General features: G+C 37.9%; 3 protein-coding genes across 4 annotated transcripts; 2 read left to right on the top strand and 1 right to left on the bottom strand.

Moving 5' to 3' along the window:
* Positions 1-736: 736 nt before the first annotated feature.
* On the top strand, positions 737-7334 carry LOC125490915. Its single transcript, XM_048631416.1, has 2 exons — positions 737-2203; positions 6715-7334. The coding sequence occupies exons 1-2, from the start codon at positions 1325-1327 to the stop codon at positions 6823-6825; spliced, it is 990 nt and encodes a 329-aa protein (XP_048487373.1). The 5' UTR covers positions 737-1324; the 3' UTR covers positions 6826-7334.
* Positions 4697-7334, top strand: LOC125490916 (uncharacterized protein K02A2.6-like). Of its 2 annotated transcripts, none has more exons than XM_048631419.1 (2): positions 4697-6125; positions 6256-7334. In XM_048631419.1, the coding sequence occupies exon 1, from the start codon at positions 4783-4785 to the stop codon at positions 5689-5691; it is 909 nt and encodes a 302-aa protein (XP_048487376.1). In that variant the 5' UTR covers positions 4697-4782; the 3' UTR covers positions 5692-6125; positions 6256-7334. The 2 variants fall into 2 exon arrangements, with proteins under 2 accessions (XP_048487376.1, XP_048487375.1); XM_048631418.1 differs by having other exon boundaries at positions 6191-7334.
* A 10312-nt stretch (positions 7335-17646) lies between these two features.
* On the bottom strand, positions 17647-20193 carry LOC125490826. Its single transcript, XM_048631171.1, has 4 exons — positions 19851-20193; positions 19210-19335; positions 17915-18047; positions 17647-17717 (listed from the first exon to the last, which is right to left on the bottom strand). Exons 1-4 carry the CDS (start codon positions 19965-19967, stop codon positions 17647-17649), a joined length of 447 nt encoding a protein of 148 aa, XP_048487128.1. The 5' UTR covers positions 19968-20193.
* Between the last annotated feature and the right edge of the window lie 354 nt (positions 20194-20547).

Here is a 20547-nt window from a genome sequence, read left to right as displayed (position 1 = left end):
CATTGCTATTTATAAGCTATATTAAGTTAGTTAAGTATATTTGTTTAGTTAATTTTATCTTAAAAACTATGTTTTTGGTGGGCGGTATGTCCGATTCACTATGGTATAAAAAGAAGAAATTACTGTGTCAAAAGTGAAGTTGAGAAAATAAAACAGCGAAAATAAGTAAAATGTGTTTCAATATAACAAATCCAATTTATTTAGGCAATTAAGACCACGAAATACAACAAACAATATGACAGAGGATAGGGTAAAATGGCGTGACATGACATGACCAACAAAGCCGACCCTAAATAAGGATAAGGCAAGGAAGAACAAGAAGAAGAAAATGGCAATACCTAGCATGTTATTATTCTGAAGCGCAACATTAAAAAAATAATGACTTCCTGTCAGTGACGAAAGGAAAGGCGGCAATAATCACGATCTCAGCAAAATGGCGGCAAAATCGAAATCTGTTTACTATTATTTCAATAAACTGCAGAATACAATGAATGTACGATAATCCACGCTAGAGTACGCCACGAGTCTTCCAGTCAAAGTAATTCCAGTCCTCCTAACGGGCAATCAACTTTAAATTCATCTTTTTTTATGTCGGCACCTACCTACAAATAATAACTACAGTCGAACTATAAAGTCCTGACAATAAAGAGTGCGTTTTTGCTTAGACTTTTTATGATTATCAGTTATTTACCTACATTTTTAAAATAAAATATCGAGTGATAATAGCTTTTGTTAGCGAATGCATCCCAGCAGTAGCTACGTCACTACCGGATGTACATTCCAATATTAGTAGGGATTTGAATTATTGTTTATATGTTGATCAAATTATTGTTAAGGTTTATAGAATATGATTTATATCTGAAATTATAAATATACAGTTATAAATAGCTTTATAATATTACATTATTTTCGCACTAGCGACAGTGGCGTCATTATACTACCGGAACAGTTAAATTAAGTATCAAGTTTTGTTATATAATTAAAAGAACCATTTAAAAAATATTATTAATATGTAGTAATTATAATCTAAATAATTAATGATTTTACGAGTTGTTTTGGATTATATAATTTTAATATTTAGAATATCCAGATACTGTAAGCGTTTCCATTTCCGCTTAGATTACGATACTTTTCAAATTGTTGGGAGTTCTTATAAAACTAGATGTAAGGGCCGAGAGAGCCTCACTCTTTACTGCACCGTCACCTAGACACCTAGTTAAGGGGAACCTCTGCCCGAAAATAAAATAAAGTGAAAGTGCCAGCCATCTTTATTTTTCGCCATCCTTCGCCACCTGTTACACCTCAGAAGTGGGATCAGCCCAAGATGTCCGGCCCATATGCTGCTGGTTTGGGCATGAAGAAGAGGACAATCAGCCACGTGTCCACCACCGACGACGAAGAAAACGAAGAAAATTTTTTTTCTTCCAACGACGCCATGCCTGCCCCGACGAAAAGACGGCGAGTCACACATGCCGACGCTGAAGTAGTCCCAAAATTTCGACCAGAAGACAGCAACAGCAGCGTCAGTAGCTGGCTACACAAGATCGACCAGCTGGGAGACGTCTACGGATGGGACGCGACCGAGAAGCAGTTCGTGATGCAACTCCGCCTGCGAGGTTCGGCTCGACGTTGGTATGACGAGCTAGAAAACTACAATCTACGCTGGGAAGATTGGAAAAGTGCACTACGAACTGCATTTCCACGATCAACTGACTACGTGGATCGTCTTGAGGCCATGTTGTCCAGAACAAAAAGGGACACGGAAACCATGACAAACTATTTCCACGACAAAGTTTCACTCCTCAAAAAGTGTGAAATAGAAGGTGAAAGTGCAATCTCATGCATTATTCGTGGTCTGCCTGTGGAACTGCGCGCTAATGCTAAAGCGTATCAATGCGAAACACCTGAGCTTCTCTATTACGGCTACCTGTCGTCACTAGAAAACTACCGAAAAGTCGAAGCGGCTGCATCAACCAAGCGGTCAACATGGAGAAGAGGCGCGACTGACGTATATGTCGCAACATCACAGCCGTCTGGAGTGAAGCGGTGCTACGCGTGCCGACGAGTGGGACATGACGCACGGGACTGCCGGACTCAACAACGCTGCGACACCTGCCAGCGGGCCGGCCACACCTCTACCACCTGCTGGTTTGCATCCGCCCCAAGTTCATCTCGGGCACCGGTGCAGCAGGCGCCATCACGGGTGAGTCGTATTATGTTTACAACTATCAGTACCTGTCAGGACATCTATAAACGACTAGTTTACATTGGTGCGATTGTCCTATTAGCATTCATTGATACTGGCAGTAAATTGAATATACTTACATCAAAGCGGGCCAAAATGCTAGATCTTAATGTCGTTCCATCGGATATAGTAATGAGAGGATTTGGGGGTGCTCATATAAAATCGTTAGGCAGAACGCGCATAGATGTATCAATAGATGATATTTGCTTAAGTGGAGAAGTTGAAATTACTGATTACGATTTATCAGATATAGATCTAATCATAGGACAGTCTATGATCAATCAACCTGGTATTAGTCTAGTCACTACCACAAATACTGTAGAGTTCGTACAAACTAAGGAGGTAGAAAACTGTCTTATGAATTGTAAACTAGAGGACAATGATTTCAACTCAAAGTATTGTGTGTATCTCAAGTGTGATGTTAAAATACCAGCTCAAAGCGCCTGTTACATTAACGTATTTGTAGATATTGAAAGTAATGACAATAGTTGTTGTTTTCTGACTAATTCGATATATGTTCATAACGGTCAGATGTGCTATGCTATACCCGGGCGAGTTATCTGCATCGAGGGATATTTGAAATTCATTAACTTAAGTGATGAGGTCATATCTTTACCAGCCCATAAATTAGTGGCCCGAGCCGAGCTTGTTTCGCTGGTTCCTGATAATTTTCGCGACGTCATGGCTGTTGAATTACATACAAAGTCCACACGTAACGTGCCATTATTAGATCCTAACGAAATTGACATAGGTGACCTTTCAGGAGAAGATAATGATAAATTATTGACCTTGCTTAGTAAATATAGTCATATGTTTGCCAAAGATACGAAAGACTTAGGCTGCACAGATCTAATTAAGATGCAAATTCAGACAACGACTGACAAACCAGTTCATTTTAAGCCATACCGATTGTCACATAAAGAAAACGAAATAGTTAATGAAAAGGTGCAGGATTTAATCGATTCGGAAATTGTTCGTGAGTCGATGTCTGAATATGCAAGTCCCGTTATACTTGTTAAAAAGAAAGATGGAGATTACCGGCTCTGCATTGATTATAGAGCACTAAATTCACAAACTATTAAAGATCGCTATCCGTTACCAAATATTGATGACCAAGTTACGAAATTAGCGGGAAAATGCTACTTTTCGACCTTGGACCTCGCCCAAGGTTATTACCAGGTCAAAATATCAGAGGAGTCAGTACCTAAAACTGCGTTTGTTACACCGTCGGGACAGTACGAATTCCTCAAAATGCCGTTTGGTCTAGCTAATGCTCCCGCAGTTTTCTCTAGATTAATACGTCTAGCTCTACATGACGTCAGAAATGACGTAGCAACGTATCTTGATGACGTCATGCTACCAACCGTTACTGTAGAGTCAGGACTAGAATTATTAGAACGTGTCTTGGAACTTCTCGAAAGAGCCAATTTAAAATTGAACCTAAAAAAGTGTTCGTTTTTAAAAACTAGTGTCAACTATTTAGGTCACGAAATTACTGAAGGTACTATACGACCAGGTCAAAACAAAATTAATTGTGTTTCCGAGTATCGTCAACCTCGAAATGTCCACGAGATCAGACAATTTATTGGATTAACCTCGTACTTTCGCAAATTTATCCGCGGATTCGCTGAAATTGCTCTACCCTTAACGCGTTTGACAAAAAAGACGTAGAGTGGCAGTGGGGTCCAGAACAGGAAAACGCATTTCAAACTCTAAAACAACGGCTGATTGAAAGACCGGTACTAGGTATCTACGATAGTAAATCCGAGACCCAACTGCATACCGATGCCAGCAAACTAGGATTAGGTGGTATACTTATGCAGGTACAGCCTGATGGATCCTTAAAACCAATTGCGTATTTTAGCAGGGTTACTACTAGAGAGGAGCAGTTCTATCATAGCTATGAGTTAGAAACTTTAGCGGTTGTAGAGTCGTTAAAACGTTTTCGAATTTATTTAACGGGAATACCAGTAAAAGTTGTTACCGACTGCCCAGCTTTACGTTCTACACTGGTTAAAAAGGACTTAATACCACGCATTGCCCGTTGGTGGCTTACTATACAGGATTTTGACTTGCAAATAGAGTACCGTCCGGGGGAGCGAATGAAACACGTAGACGCGCTTAGTAGGAACCCTGTCACTGAAAACGTGTACCAAATAGATGAGTCTGATTGGCTTGTGACCCTTCAGTTACAGGATGATAATTTACAAAATATTATTACCCAATTACGAGAAAATACAACCAACCCAGATATAACCAACAATTATATTCTGAAAGAAAATCTTTTGTACCGAAAAACATTGCACGGAGAACGCTTTGTAATACCAAAATTAGCAAAATATGGCCTTTTACAGAAGTACCATGATCAAATAGGACATCCGGGGTTTGATAGGTGCGAGAAAACTATTAAGGAACAATTTTGGTTTCCGGGTATGACACGGTTTATCTTGAATTCCTGTCTACAGTGCGCATATGGCAAGTCAGAGTATGGTAGAGCGCAGGGTGAGCTATACCCAATCGAAAAACAACCGATCCCCATGCATACTTTGCATGCAGATCACTTAGGCCCCTTTACAAAAACTCGAAAAGGAAATACATACATCTTGGTGGTAATAGACTCTTTCACAAAATTCGTGTTTGCAAGACCTGTCAAAAACTGCAGCTCTATAGAAACAGTAAAACACATGAAAGAAATTATTACAATGTTTGGAAATCCAAATAGAGTCATTACAGATCGAGGAAAGGCCTTTACGAGTCGTTATTTTAAGCAGTTCGCGGAAGAAACCCAATTTAAACACATTCTCAATGCTATAGCTAGTCCGAGGTTGAATGGCCAAGTTGAGCGTGTCAACCGCACTATCATAGATGGTCTCAATACAATGTCTGAGAGCGAGAGTACTTGGGACGATAAACTTGCTGATATTGTGTGGGGAATCAACAATACGCCTAATGCTACTACCTCATTCCCCCCATTCAAACTTATGTTCGGACACGAAAACTCCCGTTTGCCGGCCTACCCTACTAATAGGCCTACTTCTCAAGAGGAAGCTTTAAAAGATAGGAGAGAGAACGCAAAGTTACGTATTGATAGGAATATGACACTAATGAAAAGTCGATTCGATCGTTCCCGTAAGAAGTGCAAGAAATACACAGTAGGTCAATTAGTTTTGTGGAAAGGCGGCGCTAGTAGAGTAACGACAGCAAAAGTTTCACAAAAACTGAAAAGTCCGTACAGCGGGCCGTACAGGGTATGCAAGGCAGAACCAAACATAGATCGTTATACAATATGTAGTGTAAAAGGGATGAAAGGATATAAGAAATTCAGTGCAGTTGTTCGGGGTGAAGTATTAAGACCATATAAATCATGTGTTTCCGATGCAGATAGCTGTTCATCTAGTGATAAAGATGTGGATAGAGATGATTTAATAGACTTGCTAGAGAGTTAATGATGTATAAAATAAGTAGAAGTTAATCCTGTAAATAGACTGTTCATAATCAAAATAGAGCTTTGCAAAATAATGTCGAATAATTATGATGTTATAGGCTTGATTCACTAACTATTAACTTATATCTTGTGTACGAGTATGAAATTAAAAGCAGGCCAAATAGTATGTTTAATAGAAATAATGATTTACAGAGTCTTGGTATTTTGAATATATGGTAAACAGTACAAACAATATTATGGATATAAGTAGGTACATTATCTGGCTGAATACTTGCAACTCCACGAAGATCTTCTTATGCGGTAAACTCGGTAAACTGCAATTAAAAACATATATAGCATTATTGATAACCGTTACCTAACCTAAGTCTATGTGGCAAAACTAGTCTGTGTGACGTCATGGCGCCTTGCGAATTTTAAACATACTTAGCTCTTAAGGTCTATGTGACACGTAGAAGCAAGCACATGGTGTGTGATGATGTGTATAACATTTAGCTCTTAAGGTCTATGTGACACGTAGAAGCAAGCACATGGTGTGTGATGATGTGTATAACATTTAGCTCTTAAGGTCTATGTGACACGTAGAAGCAAGCACATGGTGTGTGATGATGTGTATAACATTTAGCTCTTAAGGTCTATGTGACACGTAGAAGCAAGCACATGGTGTGTGATGATGTGCATAACATAATAATGGGTCTATGTGACAATTCTAGGTGCAACAAAGTCTGTGTGACAATGCTAGGTGTTATTTAAAGTCTGTGTGACAGCCAATAAGTCCATGAGATCAAAAATGTCTGTGTGACATGTTTTAACAATGAGGGGTACTTACTAATAAAAAATAAGTCTGTGTGACTTGAACAAAATGTAGACATGAAAGCAATTGAATATACATATTATACTTTACTAACTTACCATTCGCTTGAGGAACGAGATGTTGCTTCACTTTCAATAATATAAGTATACTTCATCACTCCACTTTATATTTTATTCGACGACCAATTTTCTGCCTGAATTTATTATTTTTCAGATACAAAATGGAGGCAGCGGCAGCGGTGGAGACTCCAGGGTGCAGCCCGAGCGACGTGGGACACGCGCTTTCCAGGATGGCCGAGTGTTAGCGAATGCATCCCAGCAGTAGCTACGTCACTACCGGATGTACATTCCAATATTAGTAGGGATTTGAATTATTGTTTATATGTTGATCAAATTATTGTTAAGGTTTATAGAATATGATTTATATCTGAAATTATAAATATACAGTTATAAATAGCTTTATAATATTACATTATTTTCGCACTAGCGACAGTGGCGTCATTATACTACCGGAACAGTTAAATTAAGTATCAAGTTTTGTTATATAATTAAAAGAACCATTTAAAAAATATTATTAATATGTAGTAATTATAATCTAAATAATTAATGATTTTACGAGTTGTTTTGGATTATATAATTTTAATATTTAGAATATCCAGATACTGTAAGCGTTTCCATTTCCGCTTAGATTACGATACTTTTCAAATTGTTGGGAGTTCTTATAAAACTAGATGTAAGGGCCGAGAGAGCCTCACTCTTTACTGCACCGTCACCTAGACACCTAGTTAAGGGGAACCTCTGCCCGAAAATAAAATAAAGTGAAAGTGCCAGCCATCTTTATTTTTCGCCATCCTTCGCCACCTGTTACACTTTTTAACGAATTTATCCTTAAATAAATATAATAGAATGATTAAATACAGTCAATACAATTAGTTAGGATTCATTTCCGTTTTCAGGACTTTATAGTTTTACTGTATCTGTTCCCCTTTGATTTATAATAAAAATGTCCTCCCGTGGGAACTTAAAAAGCAATTTATGTGTTATTTTAGAGTATCAGCATCCTGCACCCCAAGTTTCATGAAAATTTGTTTACTATGTAGTTTTTACGTGAACACTGAATAGGCCTATAAATAAAACAAAATCACTTCATTTTGCAAACTTATAATTTATCTACCTACTCAAAAATGCAACATTTACTTATCCATATTTCGTATAAAAAATAATTAAGTAACAACAAATATTTAATTTACTACCACACAGGCATTGAACGTTGAAGCTTCGTTATAAAAATGTATGTAAGTATTCCTTTTTCGATAAGCTTAGGATATTTTACTTCCGGTAGGTTCAATTAATATTTTATAAAATCAGTATGAATACAGGGTGTTAACTTAATTGCGTTGGAGCGGGAAATGGTAGATACAGCTGATGATACTGAACACGATAAGACATTAAAAAACGTATTTTATTTGCTTTAAGCTGACCAACATAAAACAGTTTTATTTAGTACATTTTAAAATTTCATAGTCACCCTATTCAGGTTTAGGTACGTTTGACAGAATGACCATGAACTTGAAAGCCAAGATCAAGGCCAAACAATTCAAAGCCAAGGTCAAAAAGTATGCGTGCATCTGCACCACACTCGTGGAGCCACATCGTCAAGGTACCTACCGAGATTTTGGGTACTCAAAGTACCCAATCCATTGTAGACATTTCATTTTACTCCATAAGTATCACTTTATTGATACACAATTATCTTTTATGAATACAGAACATTTTCATTTTATGCTTCATAACATAGGTCACACGTATTCACAGCACAGCACAACTTGCTGGCTTGGTAATCAAAATATAGAATTGTAGGTACCTTTTCCCTTTTAGGTAATAATTGTAAAAAATGATTGTAAACAAGTAAACAACAATGACTGACTGACAGACTAGATCCACAGAGAAGGTAATGACTATCATAAATACTCGATGGTTATGATACGCGAGATTGTTATTATTCTACTGGTATTTAAAGTGAGGCCATACTTATTATGAGGATTTCCGTACTATTCGTCATCAAAGACGTCTCAATCGCAAGTACACAACACAAATCGAGATGAGCGAGTGTAAGTAAACCAATTCGTCATTGAAGTAGACCCTGTTATCATCCTGTTATGCATTGTGGTCTTTTATCTTTAGCTGCATACAGACCGGCCAAACGAACGCCAACGAACGGGTTTTGTTGACCTTCGTTGCTCAATCTGCCCCTGTATTATGTATGATAAATGTCCATCGGTGGGCGTTCGTTGGGCCGGTCTGTACGCATCTTTAGGTAATAAAAGAAAAATAAAATGTGGTGAGTATCAAGGGTGAATACTAAACGCTTACCTTATTCTGAGTAAAAAGGTTTAATTATTGTTCTGAGCTCCTAAAAAGTCATAAATTATATTCTGTACGATCTATCAATCTTTATGACAATCAGCTGTTTAATTGTTGATTAGTATGGCATTAATCACCATGAATAATTTCAATTTTATTTAATAATTGTTATTACCTACTGTGTAATTAATTACAATCATAGTTACATCAAATAAATTATGAAAAGTGAAGTTGATAAAAAATTTACAGTGTGTGTCCTTTTGCAATCGAATGTCTCATTGGTTATGTGTTTGTGTAGGGTGACCATGTTTTTGATTAAGGTAAAACTTTCCACTTTACTTTAGCGTCAATTCACACGTACCACAACCACACCACGTCGCAGCGACAAAATGTGGTCAAGCTGTGGTTACGTGTGAATTGTGTGACAGCGGCTTTTTGCAGTTGCGTTGTGGCAGCGACAAAATGTCGATGTGGTTGCGTTGTCGCTGTCATTGCGATGTGGTAACCACGTCGTCGTGTGCAGTTAATATGGAAAACAGGTTGCCGCGGTGCCGCCGCCGCGTGGTGGCGTTGCCGTTGCGATGTGGTTGCGTTGTGGTTGTGATGTGGTTGCGATGTGGTTGCGATGTGGTCGTATTACACAGGTGGTCGATAATAACGGCAAAATGTGGCACGTGTGAATTGGATTATTCATTGTCAATACAAAATATACGCCCGACCACACCGCGTGGTTGTGGCTGTGGTGTGGTTGTGGTACGTCTGAATTGACCCTTAGACTTTAAACATAAATATTCGAGATTCTGATGTTTTTTTTCTTAGAAACGTGCTTGGTTAGACTAATACTAACCCCCATTTCCCGCTCAAACGCATTCTAGTTAACACCCTGTATAATAATATTAATAATCAACAAGCATAATAAAAAATAATTCACATTGTAAGTATTTAGGTTTCTACTTAGGTTATATACTGTAGTCTAGTAAGTAGTTTCAGTGTATTTGAGTAAGTATAGGTAAGTAGATGAAACAACAAAATTATCTTTGGTGGAGAAAGATATGGGTGAAGCTGCGACAACCTATATATCTAACCTTGTACATAGAATACTAACTGACACAATAATTATATTATGTAAGTATACCTACTTTTATAAAAAAAGATAAATTATTAGGATTATTTAAATTTAAGGCTTGTATATTCTCTCGACATCCACTAAATTATTATTTGCTACTTCACTTTCACGTATCCATACTTTTCAAACTAATCTAAACTAAACCGATTGAGAACCAAATGCATGTATTCAATATCTGCCAAATTTTTCAATGGGATACCTAATAATTTATAATCTCGATAAGTACACAAAGTTTTAATGCCCAAATAATATTTTAAAACTATAACATAGTAATTGACTGTAAGTTAGTAGTTACTATGAAACCTACAGGTACCACGGTAGTTATGCCGGTCTGGTATGTTTGATTATAATGTAAGTAGGTACCTATACTACGGTCAGCCTCATAAGTAGTTATACACTTCCTTACCGTCACAATCTAACATTAGCAGTTTGTGAGTTTGACAAGGTACAAAAGTGTACACTTACTTATTAAGCTAAAGCTACGCCCGTAAATAAAGAAATTATACGAAAATTTCCCACGGACTAGTGCTTTCTCACGGTTCTACCTTTTTTGGCATAAGATTTATTTGCCTAATCTCGTATTGCATAGTAACGTTTGGTCAAAGTCTCGTTACGCCGAAAATCGTATGGCATAAATCTCGTTTAGTAAAAAGTTATTTCGCATAACATTGTTTAACCTAATAATGGTATGGCCAAATCTTGAATAGCCTAATAATGCTATGGCATAGGTTTATTATACAAAGTAATAATATTCGTTTGGCTTTAACTTTGACGGAGCGTCTCCCTACTTAGCGCAAATTGGTGCCTTGTATTGTTTCCGCTGTTTGGAAAACGCTCCGCTCCGCTTCGCTGCGCTCCGCTCCGCTTCGCTGCGCTCCGCTTTGGTTTTGATGAACATGTGCACCTAACACGCTCCTCCTCGCTTTGCTCGTCGTCGCACCTATTTTTAGGTTTCAATCTGATGGGGTTTGTAATAATTATACCTATTGGTCGTTAACTTTCGATTTTTTGATCATACAACATCGAGATTTTCGGGATGTAGGAGAAAAATACCACGATTTGTACATTTACTACATACTTAATATATTATTTATTAAGATAACATTAGGAGAAACCAGATTATACATAGGTATAGACGAACATAAATTTGAGCAAACGAAACTTAGGTGTTTAAAGATTGTGTCTAAAGAGTTTTAGACGAAACGAGCCTTATGCCACATAAGTCTTGGCAAAGTGATGGTTCGGCCAAAAAAGTTTAGACCATACGAGTTATGCGAAATGAGTTTTGGTCAATAAAGATTATGCCAGATGAGCGGAACCCCTTTCTCACTCTTATAGCAGCTCTTTCCTACTCCCACTTATGTGACTGACGGCTGTATTGTTTCTTTATTCTAGGATATTTTATATGTATTACACTATCAGTGTTGCCATGAAAAGCTAAAGTGTGAAAGGTAACCTGTCTTCGCCTGTTAGGGCAACTTACTATAAATTTTAGATACTCTTCCCAAAATCGTAAAACAACATTTTACATATTAAAACGTACCTCATATGTATTTATTTTAAATACATATGCAAACATAATGGATAGGTAGTTAATTATTTTATCACTGGTATGTTGCACAGTAAATCGTAGGAATAAATAATTATCAAATTATCCCATACGTTAGAAATTGGACTATAGCCTAATAGTAAGAAGAGTTAGATTAGACTCGGATTAAAGTTACGAAAGAGTTGAATAAATATATTATTCTACATAATAAGTATATTTATAAATTGTGTACGTAGGTAATAAAGTTAACAGTTTCTCTTTAAAAAACTGACATATTTGATTATTTAACTTTGTACTTATCTAATGGTTGAATATAATGAATGTATTGAAATTATTTGATTATAGGTATTTCAGGTTACCAAACATATTTCCTAAAACTTAAAATTCCGGCAACACTGTAAACAAAACACAAACGTTACCTATTTCGACATATCTGAAATGATTCAGATTTATAGTTAAATAAATAGTAATAACTTGCTATGCATACTATCTAGTAATAAATAGTTATAGTTAAGAATAAAACGACAATACAGTTATTGGTGCCTATTTCTATAAGTATGGACTTTTTGGACGTTACAGAATCTATAATTTTATGACTATTGCTTTATATTTAAGTAAGTACTTACTTATTTATATCAATGAAATTATTAAACAATTGAATCCTCAGAGATAGGTAGGTAAGTACTTCAGCTAAGTACAACAGGTATTATAACTAGGTAACGAGCAAATTATTTTATGAAATATTTTATAGCAACTTTCAAATTATTGTCATTTAAATTGCTTTCAGTATACAGGGTGTTAACTTAATTGCGTTGGAGCGGGAAATGGTAGATACAGCTGATGATACTGAACACGATAAGACATTAAAAAACGTATTTTATTTGCTTTAAGCTGACCAACATAAAACAGTTTTATTTAGTACATTTTAAAATTTCATAGTCACCCTATTCAGGTTTAGGTACGTTTGACAGAATGACCATGAACTTGAAAGCCAAGATCAAGGCCAAACAATTCAAAGCCAAGGTCAATAAAAAAGTATGCGTGCATCTGCACCACACTCGTGGAGCTACATCGTCAAGGTACCTACCGAGATATTGGGTACTCAAAGTACCCAATCCATTGTAGACATTTCATTTTACTCCATAAGTATCACTTTATTGATACACAATTATCTTTTATGAATACAGAACATTTTCATTTTATGCTTCATAACATAGGTCACACGTATTCACAGCACAGCACAGCATAAAACGAAATGAGGAACAAGGCTTGGTAATCAAAAGATAGAATTGTATGTACCTTTTCCCTTTTAGGTAATACTTAATTGTAATAAATGATTGTAAACAAGTAAACAACAATGACTGACTGACAGACTAGATCCACAGAGAAGGTAATGACTATCATAAATACTCGATGGTTATGATACGCGAGATTGTTATTATTCTACTGGTATTTAAAGTGAGGCCATACTTATTATAAGGATTCCCGTACTATTCGTCATCAAAGACGTCTCAATCGCAAGTACACAACACAAATCGAGATGAGCGAGTGTAAGTAAACCAATTCGTCATTGAAGTAGACCCTGTTATCATCCTGTTATGCATTGTGGTCTTTTAACTTTAGCTGCATACAGACCGGCCAAACGAACGCCAACGAACGGGTTTTGTTGACCTTCGTTGCTCAATCTGCCCCTGTATTATGTATGATAAATGTCCATCGGTGGGCGTTCGTTGGGCCGGTCTGTACGCATCTTTAGGTAATAAAAGAAAAATAAAATGTGGTGAGTATCAAGGGTGAATACTAAACGCTTACCTTATTCTGAGTAAAAAGGTTTAATTATTGCTCTGAGCTCCTAGAAAGTCATAAATTATATTCTGTACGATCTATCAAACTTTATGACAATCAGCTGTTTAATTGTTGATTAGTATGTCATTAATCACCATGAATAATTTCAATTTTATTTAATAATTGTTATTACCTACTGTGTAATTAATTACAATCATAGTTACATCAAATAAATTATGAAATGTGAAGTTGATAACAAATTTACAGTGTGTGTTCTTTTGCAATCGAATGTCTCATTGGTTATGTGTTTGTGTAGGGTGACCATGTTTTTGATTAAGGTAAAACTTTCCACTTTACTTTAGACTTTAAACATAAATATTCGAGATTCTGATGTTTTTTTTTCTTAGAAACGTGCTTGGTTAGACTAATACTAACCCCCATTTCCCGCTCAAACGCATTCTAGTTAACACCCTGTATAACACAATATTAAGCTTTAAACTTGAAGCCCAACATTTGCTTTGTCAACAGAAAAAACGACATCGATAACATTAAAAATATCGTCAAAAGTTTATCATTTCAAAATGTTTAAAAATCCTCGCCTTCTTTTACCCATGGCACCCTAAGTCTGCTTTTCTACCTGATATGTGCTATGGAGCTATGCTGAGAAAATGTGAAATCAACGCTAGGAATGTGACTGCTTCCACCAACACTAAGTTATATAGTACGAGGAAGATGCACTAGCTATGAGTATCGACACCCCATAGCACGCATCCATAGCATAACATCCTTCCATATAAACATTAAAAAAAAAAAATTAGTTGAATTAAATTTTTTCCCAACATTGATAAGCTATGTGCTCCAATGAATATGATTGGTGGATAATTGGACAATATGTCTAATGCATGGATAGCTACGTAGCATAGCACATATCTGGTGGAAAAGCACACCCTAATACAAATAAGTTTGTTTATTAATCAACAGTTAATTTACTTTATAAAAACGATAGAAACAAATTATTCAACTTTGATTACTTTACCATTAGCCACAATGTTACATCCATTCAAAATGACACATATTACATTCGTTCATCATTCATCACATCAAATATTGTATTAATCGAATAGATGAGGAATAATAATAATAATATGAAGGTGAAAACTAGTATACACTAACGATACTTTACCTAACAAATTAGTAGCCGATTCTGAAGGCACCAAATCTCAAAACATACATAATGTGAGCACGACAAAAACTTAAGTTTTAGGTACTCCAGTGTGTATTGAAAAAACATGGTTGTGTGTGTAGCTACTGTTCATGTGATCAAATAACTGATTTTACCGTTTGACTTTGGTGCCTTAAGAATGGTTAATACTATCATAATTATCAACCTACTAAAATAATCTATTGGATACAATGTGTGTGCTTTATACGAGTTTTTCCCGCTTCTCACTGCTTTAACATTTAAAAGACGCTGAATAGTATGACTGACTGAATCGGGCTCTTGGCAACTCTGATCATTATATGTGTTACTAGCAGAAGATGTGATCAGCAGATGTTTCCATATCTCAATGTCAACCGATTCTGCAAGGTAAAGGTTACTTCATAGTAGGTAAAGGTATAGAGAGCGATATTGATAGATATAAGCAGCAGGTATCTTACTGTGTATGCGTAGGTATTTCTTTTACTTTAGCCCTGTTAACAATATCGCCTATTACCCAGCAGTAAGAACCGTGAAAAACTCGCGCTAAGCACACCAGTAACAGTATAAGGTGCGTGAATAAATTAACTAGTGCCGTTGTTCTGTTGCGGCCTGCGTTTGACGTCGTCCACTTGAATCAGTTGCTCGATCGGGATCAAGTTGAGTTCTCCGCCGAGTATGGGTGCTGGGAGACTCTGGGAAATATAAAAATGGAGGTGATTATGTCTGATGATGTGTTCGATATTGTCGAATTTGGTAATTGGGCCGATATTAAAATATACCTACCAATAATATCGATATTAAAAACCTAAAATGCTAGAATATAAATACGCTAAAATTAATGAAGAGATAAAAATGGCAATGGCCACCGAACGGTGTAGTGGTTAGTGACTGCCATGCCGAAGGTCTCGGGTTTGATTCTCGGCCGGGGCAGATATTTGAATTCAGGTCTTGTGTGTTAATATGTACCTATGTATCTATAGGTAAGTATATCTGTAGTAGATTATCAGATTTCCGATACCCATATTACAGACACAGAGGGTCATTCTGAACAAGTTTTGGAGGCTTTTTATACCCTTTTTGCAACATCCTGTATTATTTAGGTACCTGTGAGTTGTTGTCGGGCGTCTTAGGCGGCGCATGGGCGGCGGCGGCATCGTAACTAATCATTGAGGTTAAGCTACACATGGCACGGTCAGCCATATGGATGGGTGACTGATTTCAAGTGGTTCTTTTCTGGGCGCTTCCGTGCTTCGGACGGCACGTTAAAGGTCTTCGCACATTATAACAACTCACCGGCGACTCGACTCTATGCTAGACATTGATATTTAAGCCCTGTGTCATATGTTCAAGGTTTAATTTCAAAAAATGTTTATAAAGTAGTGTAGAACGAGTGGCTTACGCAATTCGTACACTAAGTGTCTAGAAAAACTAAAGGAGTGTGAGTAGAGTTGCTGCCGCGTTGGCGTGGAGTTGTCATAATGTGCGAAGACCTTAAGCCTTAGGTCCCGGTTGCTGCTTCGGCAGCAGTCGTTTGGCCTAGTCATGAGCATATGTAAGTATGTAATACAGTTACCTGTGAGTTGTTGTCGGGGGTCCTGGGCTGCGCGTGCCTTGCGCAGCCCCAGAGAGAACACTGCCACTGAGCGCACGCGCTTTACTAGGAGCGTTTTAGCAAGGGAACTGTATGTACTTACTATATATACTGCATTTTTTCCTAATGTAAACAATATTTGTGTGTCTTTTTATAATCATGCCGTATAGTTACCATAGAGTTGTGGTCGGGCGTCTTAGTTACTATTATATACTGATTTTTTTTTTCATATTTGGCATAAAACGTAAACAATCTTTGTGTGTCTTTTTAATCGAAATATGGTTACACAAATAAACTAAAGCTACAGTACTATAAAGGGTTTCATTGCGAAATTAATAATTTTCCCTAAATCAAAACCTCGTTTTTCAATACATTGTAATAAAAAGACACTGAGATAGTCTACCTTTTCTGCCATGTATGAAATCATGCAGTACAGTTACCTGTGAGTTGTTGTCGGGGGTTTTGGGCGGCGCGTGCGCGGCGGCGGCCTCTTTAAACTTATATACTAAACCCCGAATTCATAGAGCTTTAAAATAGGTTTAGAACTGACGTAAACAGTCAAAACTTGTGTGTTTCAAAGTCAATTTTAACCTAGTTGTAATGATACAATGACTTACTTGACTTAGTATCCTATGTCCCCTGGATGGGGCAGAGGGCGTCCACAGTGACTCTCCATCGCAACCTGTCTTGAGCTTCGCGTTTGATTTCACTCCAAGACTTCCCGATCTTTTTCGCTTCGTCCACTACCGTGCGTCGCCAGGTCTGCTTGGGACGGCCACGCTTTCTCTTTCCTTGCGGATTCCAATCCATCGCCTGTTTGGGTATGTGGTCAGAATTTCTTCGGAGGGTGTGGCCAATCCAGTTCCACTTGCGTCGCTTGATCTGCTGGTCGATCAGGGTATCGTGGCACCGTTCTCTCAGTTGGTCGTTGGAGATTTTATTGGGCCAGTATATTCGGAGTATGCGTCGAAGGCATCGGTTCACGAAGACTTGAAGCTGGTGCGAGATGGGTTTGGTTACCTTCCACGTTTCGCAACCATATAGCAACACGGACTTAACGTTTGACCTGAATATTTTCAGTTTGACTCTTCTGGTTAACTTTTGTGATTGCCATATTGGTCGCAACTGCGCTGCATTGTCATATTGAATGATACAATACGGTCTATGAATTTGAGGGTTTATTAATTTAGTTACTCTATATCTATAGTTACCTGTGAGTTGTTGTCGGGGGTCTTGGGCGGCGCGTGCGCGGCGGCGGCCTCGCGCGCCTTGCGCAGCCCCAGAGAGAACACTGCCACCGAGCGGACGCGCTTTACTAGCAGAGCTTTTGCGCGGGAGCGGGAACCTGTTGGTAATTAATACATTTATAATCATAATGGAATTTAAAGCTTTTTTTAAGCCGAACGGAGGTGACTCAGGGAAGTCGCTCTGAATAGCTTTGAGTTTTGGCCCTTTCGACTTCTTTCGGCTTAATTATACCACTTTTGCAACACCTCTTCTCTATACTTGAGCCGTTACAAACATGCGAAGTCAGTCGTAAAGCATCATATCAGATCTCTCGCTCACACAAGCGTATCCGAACGCGAACATAAGTGGGAGGTCTGATGATGATTTCACTTATGGTTATGACTGAGTTCGGATGAATGTAATGACTCAAATATGACGAGCGCGCCTGTTAATTATATGGTCCGATTAACATCATTTTTAGTAGGTAGGTAATTGAGGTATGGCTATAACATTGTCCGGCCTAGAAACATTCACCATTAACATACGTCCATTAACTCCCCCATCTACTCACCAGTTTTATCTTTCTCCTTAGGCCTGTCATCCTCACTAGAGGTGGCGCTGGCATCGATGATAGACGGCGCTCCGGACGGCACTGCATTCAGATCCGGTTCAGAGCCGCCCGCGCTCACTGTGCCTATTAGCTCCTGGAATTAAATAAGCATGGTTTTAATAAGATAACCGCAAAAAAATATTGTGTTTCAAAGGTAAAGGGTACAGGTATATTGTGTTGTCGGTTGTAGAATAGGGTGGTCTACTACTAAGTAATACTAGCTAAAGCACCCATATGTTATCATAATCAGCCTTGTAATCGTCCACTAGACATAGGCCTCAAGGAGGATCACAACATTCTGTCTTCAGTGTTTCTAATCCAGCCACTACCGGCTACTATCGGTCCAGCGGGTCTGAGGGCACCCCACGCTTGCCTGTTCGTTGTCTCCACTTGAGACCTTGTCAACATCATTGACTCGTCTAGTAGAGGCTCCTATACCTAGTGTATAGTAGAGTGTAGTATGTAGTCACCTGTAGAGTGGGGTTGTCTAGTAGAGGCTCCTATACTTAGTGTATAGTAGAGTGTAGTATGTAGTCACCTGAAGGGGATGACTCGTGGATAGTGAAGGAAACCGCGTGTTTGTGATACTGGCAGGATGCGCCATCTAGCAGGATTTATAGTTACTTAATAATCGATCTATGAAGCAAGTAACCTGCGAGATAACGCTGTGTTAACATAGGAATAATGTCCTCCTAGCCGAATTTCGACCACGGCGGCCAATCTCAATTGAGATCAGCCAACTACGCAGGAGTAGATTATAGTGCCCAAGTGTGTGCGCAGTACACAGGAGCACTCTCTGTTCCATCACTCTCATAGCCCAATGGGACGGATTGACCGACACGACTGGAGAGAGCTAGGCGCAGGACCGACTGCTTTACATGCCCATCCGACAGCATGGATCGTTTCACTGTTTCGGACATCAGGTGATCAGCCTTCTATGTCCTAACCAAACTTAGAACCACAATTTAGAAACACAAATTGATGGTCCCACCCAGGAATCGAACCCAGGACCTCTGGGTCATGAAGCGAAGCTTCTACCACTAGACCACAGAGGCAGTAACATAGGAAACTAAGTAGTTAAACCTTGTAATGTATAGATGGCGGTTTTCCTAGCCTTTTCCTTATTTAGGGTCGAGTTTGTGCGTCATGTCACGCCATTTTACCCTATCCTCTGTCATATCCTCATTCACTCCACACTCTCTCATATTTTCTAATGTATAGATGGCGCTAATATACTGTTAACACAGTCAACACACCTGTAGAGTGGGGTTGGCGCGGGGTCTGTGTGGGGTCTGTGGGAGGCAGTGCGCCGAGCGGTGTAACGGCTCGTCGCGGAGCCCGCGAACCCCGAGCAGGGAGAGCGGGGCGCCGGGTACTGACTCCTGGGGAGAGGGGAGGTGGTTAGGTAATGTATAAGTACTGACAGTACTGTATACGGAAGTATGGTTATGAAGAACTACCTACGGTCAGCTGCATAAGTCGTTATACACTTTTGTACCTTGTCAAACTGACGAACCGTTAATATTTCAATGGATGGATAGGCGGTTTCAGATTGACAAGGTACAAAAGTGTAGAGCTACTTATGCAGCTGACTGTACCAGTTTGAAAGCTGAACTCCGTATTTCGTTATTCTGTGCAAGGTTGTAAGGAAATAACGCTGCGCCGGGCTAGTGTTTATCACCGTGGTGAAAGGATTAGCCAATCATATATTATGAGTTGCCAAAATTGCGCGTCAAACCTGATATGAAATGTAAAAAATCTCATGATTATAGTATGACACATAAGTATAGTGTAAGGTGTAGAATTGAAATATTCAATTTTGTTGTTTTCCTACGCCGAAAGAGAACTCTATGTATACTTAGGTAGAAGAGTAAGATAGGTGTATGATGGTACATACCTTATGACGGATGGGTTTGGTAGGGCTAACATCTTGTAGTATTTGCAAGGACCCGTGAGTGATGGTCGGCTCAGCTATAGATGCTGCCTTAGTCCTAAAACACAATTCAGAATTCATTTTAACATGTATTACACTCGTAGGTAAGTTTGAAGTTATTGGAGAAATAGCGCTATAGTTTAGTTTTAAATAGGTAAGCTAGGTAAGTAGGATTAAGAAGTCAAAAATTCAAAGGCTGATAGAAAAGAGAAATATGGAATAATATTAAAGCTACTTGTAAGTAGGGTTATTGGAAGAATAATTTGAAGAGTTGAATTATTAAAAATCTGGAAGCTATTAAAGACGCGCTAAGCTTGTTATTATATTATTTTTTTAATCTGTAAAGGAAAATAAATTAAGTGTTAGACAAACACACACAAAAATAAGAATATAAAAGCAAAAAAATATAAAAAAGAATCTCATACCTGTTTGAATTCAGTTTGAATTTTTTTCTAATAGATAGATAGATAGAATATTCTTTATTTGTACACACACACATAAAAGAAACTTATATAACTTAAATACTATAAACTTAACTAAACTGTAATAACATTCCATTAGAAATATTTCAATCTTAATAAACCATTTTTTTGTATATAAGCTGTTTAAAAATATTTAATAAAACACACTGATTATTTTCAGAAATATTTCTTAGGAATTC

Source organism: Plutella xylostella, chromosome 28, assembly GCF_932276165.1.
Source record: "Plutella xylostella chromosome 28, ilPluXylo3.1, whole genome shotgun sequence".
Classification (NCBI taxonomy): Eukaryota; Metazoa; Arthropoda; class Insecta; order Lepidoptera; family Plutellidae; genus Plutella; species Plutella xylostella.
Note: the sequence above shows the minus strand (reverse complement) of the source record. Positions and strands in the feature narration are given on the sequence as shown.

What these genes read in the sequence shown, in the direction of transcription:
- LOC125490916 (XM_048631419.1), top strand. Translation starts at nt 4,783, where the DNA reads ATGCATACTTTGCATGCAGATCACTTAGGCCCCTTTACAAAAACTCGA.
- LOC125490915 (XM_048631416.1), top strand. Translation starts at nt 1,325, where the DNA reads ATGTCCGGCCCATATGCTGCTGGTTTGGGCATGAAGAAGAGGACAATC. An exon ending in TGCAGCAGGCGCCATCACGG is followed by an intron (nt 2,204 to 6,714) that starts GTGAGTCGTATT and finishes ATTATTTTTCAG; the next exon opens with ATACAAAATGGAGGCAGCGG.
- LOC125490826 (XM_048631171.1), bottom strand. Translation starts at nt 19,967, where the DNA reads ATGAATTCTGAATTGTGTTTTAGGACTAAGGCAGCATCTATAGCTGAG. An exon ending in GCGCCAACCCCACTCTACAG is followed by an intron (nt 18,048 to 19,209) that starts GTGTGTTGACTG and finishes ATTTAATTCCAG; the next exon opens with GAGCTAATAGGCACAGTGAG. An exon ending in TAAGGAGAAAGATAAAACTG is followed by an intron (nt 17,718 to 17,914) that starts GTGAGTAGATGG and finishes AATCATCATCAG; the next exon opens with ACCTCCCACTTATGTTCGCG.